The 12421-nt window shown below is 39.8% G+C and overlaps 1 protein-coding gene across 10 annotated transcripts in view; it reads left to right on the top strand.

Annotated features, from left to right (window-relative positions):
- TNS3 (tensin 3) overlaps positions 1-12421 on the top strand; it is a 204965-nt gene that overhangs the window by 170567 nt on the left and 21977 nt on the right. For 9 of the 10 annotated variants that reach the window (XR_013182632.1, XM_077179503.1, XM_077179501.1 and 6 more), the window contains 3 exons: positions 5223-5394; positions 7745-8379; positions 9007-9093. Coding sequence is in view for 9 of the 10 variants with exons in the window: in XM_077179503.1 (XP_077035618.1) it covers positions 5223-5394; positions 7745-8379; positions 9007-9093 (894 nt within the window). In the remaining variant the exon portion in view is untranslated. The remainder of the gene's footprint in view (positions 1-5222; positions 5395-7744; positions 8380-9006; positions 9094-12421) is intronic. The other variant, XM_077179494.1, reaches the window with a different exon arrangement.

Here is a 12421-nt window from a genome sequence, read left to right as displayed (position 1 = left end):
AGTAAAAACAAGGCTCCTTTCATGGGAAGTTTCTTTAAGATATACTTGTTTCTAGCCTGGGAAGAGTTGTTCTGAGTTTGTGTTTTTTTCTGCATTTTACATGCCTGGCTGCCAGTGGCTTTTCACTCTGTGTTTAGTATTTTACACCTGTGAAAATGGGGTGTGAAATGCATCTGTGAGCCTGACAGTGGTCTTTTCCTCAAGCTGTAAAGATAATAGCAGCAATCCAAGGCCTGAAACAGGGAAGAATCAAGCCTTGGTCTCTTTATTCAAGCAAGTGCTGTAGAAGGAGTGGAATTTGCTGTGTAAATCTGTTGGACTAACTCTTATGCACGTAGTTGAGCTCATATTAGGGAGATTTTAAGCTATTTCAGAAAGAGTGTCACTCCCCTCTTTGCCCCCAGAGTCTTGGTAACTGGATTCCAGTGACTCCCCTATATATTTTCGTATCAGGAGAGACACAGAGACATGAAAACAAGCAAGCATGTGGAGATAAGTTTGGGATTGTAATTCCTGTTCCTGTGAGGAATGCAATTCAAAAGCAGAATCGTCTCAACCTGCAGTGTAATTGGGAAGCATCTGGGCAAGGTCATATGCAGAGATGAGATGCCTGTTGCACTTGAGATGGTTTGTCAAATGTTGGTCTCTGGAGATTTGTTGAAGTTGTGTTTCTGGAGAGGCTCTAGTAGTCTTCCTGTGTACATCAAGTTGACCAATATGGGTTTGTGCAGCCAGCTTTTCTGACTCTTATTTGCACCAGTATGAGGATGACTGTGATGTAGCTGATCTGGTAAATACAGATTCAGATTTCTGTAGCTCTTCCACACGAAACATTTCTGCAGTATTTCCTTAAAGTTCACTTCTCTTGCTGTTATGAATATCGTTAAAGTAATGGTGTAGTTAAAAGACAGTTTCTGTTAAAAGGCATCTTTCTGTTTCCCTCATCCAATTAAATGTTTGCTCTGTTCAATGTGTGCTGTGTGATGAATTCAGATGGTTTATAGTCAAGGCACTAACTTGCAGATTTTCTTGTCTCAGACATATCTTTAAAGTACCTTGCACACTGCTCATTCAAGTAATAGCAGAACCAAGCTCTGCCATGAATTGAAGGGAAAACAATATTCATTTTGACTTGTTTTCAGTGGCTTTTTACATTTGGAAGATTTGCTTATGGAAAAAATGCATTACTGTGATCTTAACTCTTTGTAGGAGTGGAATTATTCCGTGACTTCCTTGGTTTTGGGTTTTTTTTCCCCCCTCCCTGATTCTTTGGAAGTATATCAACTAAAGAAACAGTAATTAGAGATTGTTTCATCTGTGATTGTCTTATTGGGTTTCAGTCCTGCTAGTGTTGAGGTCAGTAGGACTATTCAGGTGAATGAAGCTGTTCAGATGCATGGGCATTTGTAGTATTACAGCTTTCTGTCATGGAAAACAGTGTGGTTGAGCTTGGAGCTATGTGAATAGGTGTTGACTTTTTAATACTAATACAGAATAATTAAATGTAATCTCCATTAGAGCTTGACTGGTTATTTAAGTGTACCTCTGAAAAATGGGGTGAAATTGTTCCTGTAGAAAGCTCTGCAGTAATAGCATCCACATTATTCCTCATCTAAATGCATCTGTTTTAACTATATCTTATAGTATTTATGCACAGTATAATTAAGTTGAACATATTTCATATTTCAGTCTGGTGCTGTTTGCAGGCTGTTAGGAAATAAAGGTTACAGTTGTTTTGCTTCTTTGTCTGTGTGGTGTGGACACGGTCACACCTGAAAACTGTAGCTGCACAGGTGTCATGGTTTAAGCCCAGCCAGCTGCCAAGCCCAGTGCAGTTGCTGGGCACTCTCCAGCCCCTAGGATTGAGGAGAGAATTGGAAGGGTAAAAGATAGAAAACTCATGGGTTGAGATGAAGACAGTTTAAGAGGGAAAGCAAAAGCCCCATACACAAAAGCGACACAAAACAAGGAATTACTTTACTTCTTCCCATGGGCAGCCAGATGTTCAGCTATCCCCAGGAGAGCAGAGCCTGTCATTATATGTAATGGTTACTTAGGAAGACAAACACCATCACTCCAAATGTCCTCTCCTTCCTCTTTCGTCCCCCCATTCTGTATACTGACCATGATGTCATGTGATCTGGAATATCCCTCTGGTCAGTAGGGGTCACCTGTCCTGGCTGTCCTCCCAACCTCCCATGCACCTCCAACTGCCTTGCCAGTGTGGCGGTATGAAAAGCAGAAAGGCCTTGGATCTGTGTAAGCCTTGCTCAGTGTTACAAATGATCAATCGAAAGCCACATTACCAAAAATGTGAAAAGATTTACTTATCTTTTTCTGCGACCAGAATACGGTCCTCAAAACCACCACAGCCAAAGAGACAGGGTCGAGCCCGGGATCGGCACTGGGTGAACCTGTATCTGACCTCTATCGCATCGAATCACCCCTCCCCCCCTCCCCCCCCCTCCTCCCCCACCGCCCCATTCACAAGAGTCGCTTCTAGCGGGGGATGTTTTATACAGTTTATTGTGCCCCAGGCGAAGGAGTGCCACTTTCTTTTGTAACTCTTCACATTCATAGTTGGTTCTTTCACTGTTCAGAGCTGGACAATCGCCATTTCCTGGTTGATAGCCAGTGTTAATCGAATCTTGGGAAGTCGCGTATTCACATGTATCTTTCTGGCGACTTCGGCTATCTTGATCGATGTTATCAACAGGGCGATGATCGCTCTTAGGTGTCTTCCGATGGCTCGGGATAGCGATGGTCATTGCGCTGCGTGCGTCTATTCATAAGCTAAATGCCGATTTTTCTCCTGCCGCCTTCAGGAATTTCAGAGTTTGAATAGATGTCCACCTCTTGGGCTGCTTGTGGTCAGAGACTCGTTTGGATTTCACAATCTTTATAAAGTACATTCTTTTCTAGCATGAATTGTTTCCCAACATATATTACACTCAGAAATAACAATAATATCTCTGTATTATCATTACTGTGTTAAACACAAATCCAAAACAGTCACATACCAGCCTCTGTTAAGAAAGTTAACTCTACCCTGGACAAAACCAACACAACAGGTAAACCATGTGCTGCTCTATGCTGCTAAACTTTAAACCCCTTTTGTTGTGTCCTTTTCTCATCCTGTGAGCAGAAGGCACCCTCATGCCTTCACATCAAGGTTTATACACACAGTGTTAATATACCCCTGAGCTTTCTTATCTCCAGGCTGTACAGTCCCAGCTGTCTGGGGCTCAGCCCCTGCTTCTGTAAAGATGCTTTGCTCCCAGTGATGGTGTCTTTGTGACCTTGTGCTGGACTTGTTTAAGCAAATCCCTGTTCCTCGTGTACCGAGGAGCCCATAAATAAGCACAGAGCTTTACATGTGGCCTTTAATGCTAAGCAGGGAGGAAGGATCACCTCCCATTACCTGCTGGCAGGACTTTGTGATGCTAGCTGAGATGCTATTGCCCACCTTTGCCATGGAGTTGTATTGCTGGCTCATGGTCAGCTCATTGTCCATGAGAACCACCAAGTCCTTCTCCACAGAACTGTCTCCAGCCAGTCAGCCCCAAACATGTGCTATGGCCACAGATTATTCCTTCTCAGTTGCAGGAGTTTGTATTTCTTCTTGTTGAATTTAAGATTCCTTTTCTTCTTGGATTAAATAGGAAACTTAAGATTTCCTATTTCTTGTTGTTGAACTTAAGATTCCTTTTTTCCCATTTCTCCCTTGTCTGAATAGCAGCACAACCATCTGGTTTGTTAATGACTCCTCTGTCAATGACAGTTTTCTGTTGTCTGAAAAACTTGATGATAAAAGTTTATCCTATTATCAGTATTGTTAATGAAGGATGTTGAAGACTATTGGTCCTAGTATCAGCTCCCGGATATAATGGTAAAGACTTGCCTTCTAGTGGACTTGCTGCAGCTGGTCACAAGCCTCTGGGCCCAGGTATTCAGGCAGTTTTTATTAGATCTCACTTCCACTTATCCAACCCTTGTTTTATCAGTGTGTTTATGAGGATATTATGGGAGACCAAGATAAAAACCTTACTAAAGTAAAAATAAGGAATATCCACTGCTTTTCCCTTGGCCACTAAGATAGTTTACTGAAGAAAGTTATCTCAGTGGATATGCATGATTTCCCCTTTCTAAATTCATGCTGACAACTCTCAGTCTTTTTCTGCCATGTGTTTGTAAGTGGTTTCCAGGGTTAGTTGCTCCATCACCTTTCCAGAGACTGGGGTTAGGTTAACCAACCCTGCAATTCCCTGGATCATCCTTCATACCTTTCTTGGAGGAATTAGTGATAATTGCTCCCTTCTTGTTCTTAAGAATCTCTCCCAGTCATTGAGACCTTTCAAAGATTATTGAGAATGGTCTTGCGGGATATCACCAGCTCCCTCAGCTCTCATGTGTTCAACCTCTCAGTCCCCAATGGACACAAATATGTCCAGTTTGTTTTAGTTCTCCTTGGCTTAGTCCTCCTCTACAGAGGGTATGTTTGGATCCAGATTTTACCTGTGGTCTCAGGGGCTTGAGGTTCCCAAAGGCCTGTCTCACTGATAAAGACTTGATATAAAGAAGGCTGTACCTCAGTGTCATCTGTGTCCTTATCCATCAGGTCCCCTGCCCCATTCAGCAAGTGGGCCCCACCCTGAGACCTTCCAGATTGCTACCACCACCACCTGTTCCCTCCACCATGCTTTCTTAACCAGAATGGACCTTTTCTCCCTGAAAGACTCCCCCCCCACCCCCAGCAATGATTTGAGGTGGTATACAATAACTCCAGGTGCTGGCCTACTGCAAAAATTAACTCTGTAGTGGCTGGGACCAGGACACCCAGTTTCCTTTTGGTATTTTAAGTGCAAATGGTGCACTTGACTAGACATACCTGTTTAGCACTGTGGACTGTGAAATGCAAAACATCTTGGAACAAACAGTCTGTTCTCATCTATAGGGCTAGAGAATGTATTCTGGAGAAGTGATCAAACAGTTTGAGTGTAGCAATTCTGTAATCTCTATTCCCTCTGCTATTTGACATGCTGGATGTTTTCAGCAATCAACATAATTTTGTGAAATAATATCTACTGCACAAACAAAAAAATCTTCCTTATAATTTTATTAAGAGAAAGCAAAACTATTTTATGAACACATTTTTCAGTACAAGGTTCATAAAAATGCATGTTGTTTTTAAATTTGCATTTACTTTGTTTTCTTTGCTGCAGAATCTCAAAGTTACACAGAAGCCATTAACCTCTCTGTGGTGATGTCTGATGGCACCGTGGGCACTAACTCTTCTTTGCTGAGGGTCAACATGCAGACTGATCCCTCTTTTCAACGCTGTTTTGCATCTTCGTCTACTATTGCAAATAGCAGTCCTATCCCAGGGGCAGAAAGGTAGGAAAAGATTCTCTTCCATTATTGTTTATTTCTCATAATGATAGTTCCCAGACAAAACATTATGCTTGCATCTTCACTGCAGATCATTTTCTAAGAATTTTGAGGTGGGTTGTCACATTTATTGTTGGAGTCCATTGAATGGATTTTAACACATACAGAGGTGTTACTTTTATGTGAGGGACACAATTAGCTTTGAACATAAGTGAGAAGACAAATAGAATTTTATAGCTCAGTTATGTTATTTGTGCTAGCACATATATATAGCTCATACATAAGCTCATATATTTTTCTGTGTGCTTAACTGGCATCTCTGATGTTTAACTTAAAGCCACATAAATTCACATAGGAATAAGCTGTATATGAGAGAAAGGGAGCGCTCTTCTCACTGCAGACATATGTTTTTAGTCAGTAAAATGTCAGTAGATCTGCTTTGGTAGTGTATAGCTGATTACCTTTCAACTGATTAGCAGGCTTAGAAATTTTATTGTTTTACAGTTAGATTGTGGTAAACATGTAGCGCTCTTGACAATCCTGTGAACTGTATAAATTTATAAAGTATTTCTTGTCCAAAGGAGCTTACAGCATAAGCTAAGAAATGTCAAGAAACAGCAAACTAACAAGCAGTCCCTAGTTACTGTTAGAATGGTCAGAAGACCATAACAATGTGTGATCAGTCATTAGCTGTGCACTATATTTACTCGATAGACAAGGTGGTACATTAGACCTGAAGAAGTTGCCTTCTCTATCACTCTGAGAAAACATTCCTTTCTGGCTAATTATCCTATTCTTGTTTTTAGCTATTTGGCTCCTTTTCACAGTAAGTATTTTGGAATACTTCTGGTTGGAGTGTCAGAGTGTCAGTACTTCAAGTATGTCATTACCTACTTATCTTTTATTTATCTTCCAATCTAACTGGTTTCATTTTCAGTCAGTACTGAGACTGTGAAAGAATGTTTTGGTTATGTGATTACAAATGTGAACCTTAAGATAGAACAAAATATGTTGGTATTTGCTGCAGAAGAGGCAGTGTAACAATTACAAGTGGATATGTATTAAAAGCTTATCAGTCAATTCAGTCATTATCAAGTTTACATTCCTACTTCAGACTTTATCTAGAAAATTTTGTTTGCTTCTTTCTAAATACTTTTTCTATAATTTTTTTATTTCACCTACAAGATAGCTGCAGCTCTAGAGGAGAGGTTTTTTTCTTGCAGCAATGTCTTCTTCAATTTGCTTACCTTCCATTTATTTAATGGCCTTTCTAATTTGAGCTGTTTAAATCTACTGGCATTCATTTCCACAACTCCCTTTTAATTAAAAATCCTTTCTTTTTTGATATATATCTTATGTCAGCTTTTTCTCTTTGCATTTCACAATGAGTTTTTTCTCTTTGGATTTGGTAATATTAGTAATCTTTTCCAGCTACAGCCTAAGGGCATTTCATTTTCAGAAGCAAGGAGACAGCTTAAACTTTTATCAAATGATTTTATCAGATGCTTAGTTTCTTTTGTTTGGAAGGACATTTTTTTTATTTTTTACTTGAACAAGTAGAATTGCTACCCAGTAGAAAAACAGAATGTTTACTGTTGAAGTATTTAATTCTATAAATCAGAGATTTTCCACCAATTAAATTAACCACTGGACCTGCCTCTTTATTTTTTTTTTTTAATATAAATTGTATTGAAATAGATCTGGTCTGCAACTTATTCCTTGTGAATTGTGTTCTTACCATTATCATAGTTACTGATTTGTTGTGTGATGGTGCATAACCCCCTCCTCAGCCCATTTATATTTTGATGAGCATAAGACACTCTGCATGCAAGAGCTGGTATGGCCGTGTCATGTTTCTTCCATAACGTCTACCTCTGTGCAGCTTTGGCATAAGAAATCGTTGCCTCTTATTATTTTTCAGGTAGTGCTTTAGCTCATCAGGACAGCTGTATGTGAAGCAATGCTGCAAACAGCCTCACTAAACTGTTTCATATTAAAACTATACCCCTCAAACAGGGAGAAGTATTTTTAGCTGTCATTATTTTTATGGACTGGTTTACTGTGCAAACTCAGAAACTATCCCATCAACATGGCTAGGTGGAGGGTGAGATAAGACCGAGCATAATGGATGTACATTGAAGAAGTTACTGGTCAGGATGAGGTTGGAATCCCTTGATCTAACTGCATTCATTACCTGGTCTAGCATGTTTTCAATGAGCGCCCTGGGATTTTTTTTGTCCTGTCATGTTTCATTTCTTTCAATGGCCACTGAAGTATGGGTTGTACAGTAACATTTTAAGGGAATGATGTGGCTACTGTTTTGTTTTTGTGTTAAATTTTTTTTTTTTTTTGACAGCTCTTCTGCTGCAGAATATCCTTGGCTTGAAAACAGCTCTAAAGCTTCCCTGTCAACGCAGTTTTCAGTGGGAAACACCAGGCAGCCATACCTTGTGCCCTCTGAATTTTCAAGTGCTGTGCAGGATGTCTCTCTCCTGTCTCATTTCCAAACTCCAGGAATGCAAGTTGTCAACCTGAGCAACCTGGAGAGTTCACCAGCAAAGCCACACCAAGAACATGGTATCAGCAGCAGTGCCCATGCCTACCTGAGCTACAGCACTGGTACCAGGGATAGTAGCTCCTCCCAAGAGGAGATACAAGCTACTTGCATAGCCAATGCTAGCACATCTAAAACGCTGAGCTCATCAGTGGCAAGTGCTGATGACAATGACTTTTTGACGCAGAACTTTCTTACAGTGGCCTCTGGACACAACAGCCAGAACAGTGCAGTTCCACATCACCATGGAGGGAACCTACATGCTCAACCACCTCTTCCAGAGAAGACGAGGTCCTCTGAAGGAGAACGTTCCTTTTACTCTGTGTCACCGTCTTCAAGTGGCTTCTCTAGCCCTCACAGTGGAAGCACAATCAGCATTCCCTTCCCAAATGTCCTCCCAGATTTTTCAAAAATGTTAAGCCCTTCCCCAGTGCCAGGTAGGTTCTGTATCAGAGAAATGCAAAGTACATTAGATTTTATATAAGTTTATAAAAAGATTTGTGGGGGTTTTAAAAGTGGAGAGGGAAAAAAATAATGGAATGAAAATGGCACAGAGGACTTGAATGTTTGCAGTAAATGGTTGCCAGTTCCTTGTCTTTGGATGCAGTATTCAGGAAACAAGGCTTTAGATTTATTCCTCTGCTTCCTAGAAGCCAGCCATCGGTCAGCTTACTATTTCAGCTGTCAGATTACAGTGGACCAGTGTTGAGTTCAATTTCTTTTTAAAAGGGCTGGCTTCTCTCTGTACCTTTTAGAGTTGTGCCGATAAAAGTAAAAGATGTACATGTGTATTTGTTGGGCCCTGTTGAGAAGTTTGTATTTAATGCAGCTTTATAACTAAAAGGTTTTAATATTTTAGGATTTTGCAAAATGAAACATAGAACATGCTTTCAAAATCTTAGTGTATGGTATTATATTTGCTGGTTCTAAAACAGCTCAGTTTCTCTAAACTGTCCTAATGATGAGTTTTTTGAGTATCCGTGGTGATTGGAACTTGGAAAGAAAAGTAAAAGCACTTTTGTATTTTAAAACATTCTTGACTTTTTTTTCTTTTTATTTCACAGAAAACACGGCTGATAAACATGTGACGGTAAAATTTGTTCAGGACACATCCAAGTTCTGGTATAAGCCAGATATTTCAAGAGAACAAGGTATATCTATTGATAAATATTCTGACATACCCGTTCAGCTATTTAGTGAAATCTCGATTTTAGATAGATAACTGATCTCTAAAAGAAATATAAAACCTAGAAAGGCAATAGACAACCCCCTCTTGTTTCTTTCATTGAAAGGCTGAATTTGAGTGTGGAGGGCAGTCAAATAGTCCTGAAAAATTTTCAGTTAATCAAACAAATTGTTAACCTAACTGAACTAACTATGAAGTAATATAGATCTACCTGTGGTAGCTGCTGCAAATGCTCTTTGGTATGAAGCTGCAGATTTTTGAATTTTGATTTTTGAATGAAACAACACCAAATGGCTGTCTGCTCTCTGAAACCTTTTGAGGGTAAGTGTGCTGTTCTGACATGATCTCAGCATAATTCATTAGCTAGGTCACCACGAAGGCATCCTCACCCACCAGTCATTTTGTAGCCTGAATTTCAATGTCAAGAGATATACATTATTTCTTAAAGGTCAGTACCATTGAACAACATCTTTATGATATATGATGCAGATACAGCACTTTCATTTGTAGGTGTATTATTTAGTGAACTGAAGAAATCTTTTATTACCTATGTGGAAGTTAATACTTACGAGCACCTGGGGTACTGCATCTGGCATACAGGAAAGACATAGACCTGTTGGAGCAAGTACAGAAGAGGGCCACAAAGTTGATTAGAGGGATGGAGCACGTTTCCTATGAGGAAAGGCTGAGAGAATTGAGATTTTTCAATCTGGAGAAGGAAAAGCTTCAGAGTGACCTAACTGCAGCCTTCCAGTACCTGAGTGGAGCCTGCAAGAAGGATGGAGAGGGACTTTTTAGAAGATCATGTAGTGGTGACAGGGCAAGGTGAAATGGTTTCAAACTGAAAGTAGGTTTAGATTAAATATTAGAAAAAAATTATTTACTGTGAAGGTGATGAGGCGCTGGAAGAGAATGCCCAGAGCAGCTGTGGGATGCCCTCCATCCATGGAAATGTTCAAGACCAGGCTGGATATGGCTCTGGTGTAATGAAAGTTGTCTCTGTTCATGGCAGGAGCATTGGAAGTAGATGATCTTGAAGGTTCATTCCAATCCAGGCCATTCTTCCATGATTCTATGAACTTAGACACTGTCCCTACAACAGTACATATATAAGGATGCTGGGTGCTCGTTACAATCCACTAATTCTAGAGGAGCAAAGTGACCTTTCTGTGGATTTCAGATAGAAACTTCAGGTTTGAATATTCTGTGAAATGAGACTAAAACCAAACATGGTTAAATGTTGATACCAAAAAAATGATATATTTTATTTAACAGTAAATGAGAAAGAGAAAGAAATAGAAAAAGAGGTTATGGGGAGACAGGAAGAATGACAGGAACAGATTAAGTAGAAATATATCTCCCCTCTGTGGGTCCCAAGATTAATACAAGTTGGGCCCAGGTACCTCCCCTGAAGGGGGATACTCTCTCTTGCAAGACTGAATCAGTTGCATCACTTTGCATCATGCATAGTGCTGTGGTGCAGGGCCTCAGGAATGAGTCTGGGGAGTGCCTTAGGGGTCTTTGTTGGATTATGACACTTCCTCAGCTGCCCCTCACATGAGTGTCCTGCAGATGTGGCTTTCCCAGAGTGGGGAGTTTTACAGCTGAACTAGTTTGTGTAATGGAGGGTGGATGTTCACTGCGTCTGACCAGAGGTCATGACATATACCCAAAACTGTCCTCGTCCCCTCTTTGTTGGGGAGGAGTCTGTGCAAGCCTGGCTGCAGATAAGCCTGTGGACTATGGCCTCCACCCTGAAGCCATCTGGGGATGATTTTCAGGACAGCTGCTGAGCTTGGACCTCCTGTGAATGCATCCTTCTCTCCCAGCCTTACCCATTTCTTCTCAAACCTGAGATGATTGAAAAACAGTGTCACTTCTATCTTATCTCAAGCTCTTTTATGGGGCTTAGCTCACAGTTCAGGGTTTCAGTCAGGAGGTCCATTCAAGGTAGGGTGGGCTTTGGTGGTGCAGCTTCATTGCTGCAGCTTCATTACACACTTTTGCTAAAATGGGCAAAAGTCCTTTATAACAGTGTTTCAGCCATGAAACTATAACATTTCAGTCTCTGGCAGTGCTTTCCAAATGCAATTGGTCTGATTGTGCTTGTGTTTATACTGTAATAGTCAGCTACAGTGAATTGTGATTAATGAGATAAGGCAGGATTTTAAGCTGGAATTTTTTAAAATGCAGCTGTCAAAAATGAAAAATTACTAACTAGTTCTACATTGAGAAAGGTATTCATACTAAACCAAAATAGTGTGAACTTCAGCTATTGGAAAATGATGAATTGCTGTGTCTGTCTAGTTACTATGTTCTCAGATGGTGAGGATGTTCTTTTGTGGTAAATAGGATGCCTGGGGAATAAAGACATAGAAAACAGAACATTAATTCATTTCTGGATGATACTTTGCTGGTCCTTTCACTCCAGTCTCCTTTGCATTATCTACTAAGTACCCATAATGAAAACTGAGTCTTTAAATATACAGAAAAATACCTCACGTGATGTGTGTCCAGTGAGGGACATAGATATAAAGCAATTTAAAACCTAATTGCTTGGACAAATGAAACAATAGTCCTCCCAACCTTTTAATATGCCTCTTTTCATCCTTAAAGTAAAAGTTCATTTAAAAAATGTTTTAAGGTACTCTTGTTGATCTTTTTTGATCTTTTTTCCCCTGTGTTTAATAGACTGCTCATGTGACAAATTATTACTGCATCCCTTTGTATTTAGAAGTGTTATGTATTGATTAATTGTAGGGGTTTGTTTATTTATCCTTGTCCTCTCAAAACAAGACATATTGTTGTGAAAAATGGTTCTTTCCTTTGCCATCTGACAGATGAAGATAATAGAATGCATATGTTTGCTTTACTTGCTTTGACAGAAGAGATAATTGTCTGCATTTTTCTGATTTTTTTTTTACTTCCCCTTTTTTCATGAAATGAACCTTTGCTTTGTAAACATTGCTCCAGCCTTGCAAAATATGCCTTTGTGCCCCATATGCATAATATCCATGTTCTGTATGAACAGTCAATTAAGGACTCCAGTACCAAATTTGGGCTCTTTCTAGGATTTCTTTGAAGGCATGCTGATGGCTGGAAATTCTAGAAACAAAGTATACTGGTATACACACGTATTTGTAAAACTTGTGTGGGGGAGGAAAGAAAGCAAAGTACAAAGATTTTATTAAGATCAATCATTAGATTAATTTTTGTCTGTTTTCAAAGTAAGTTTAAAATTTTGGACTGCTAGATTTCAAAGTCTGCAACTGACTTGTGCAAAGTATCAGCAA

The sequence above is a fragment of the Agelaius phoeniceus genome, chromosome 1 (genome assembly GCF_051311805.1).
Source record: "Agelaius phoeniceus isolate bAgePho1 chromosome 1, bAgePho1.hap1, whole genome shotgun sequence".
NCBI lineage: Eukaryota > Metazoa > Chordata > Aves > Passeriformes > Icteridae > Agelaius > Agelaius phoeniceus.
The sequence above is the reverse complement of the archived record's forward strand: the minus strand, read 5'-3'. Positions and strand labels throughout refer to the sequence as shown.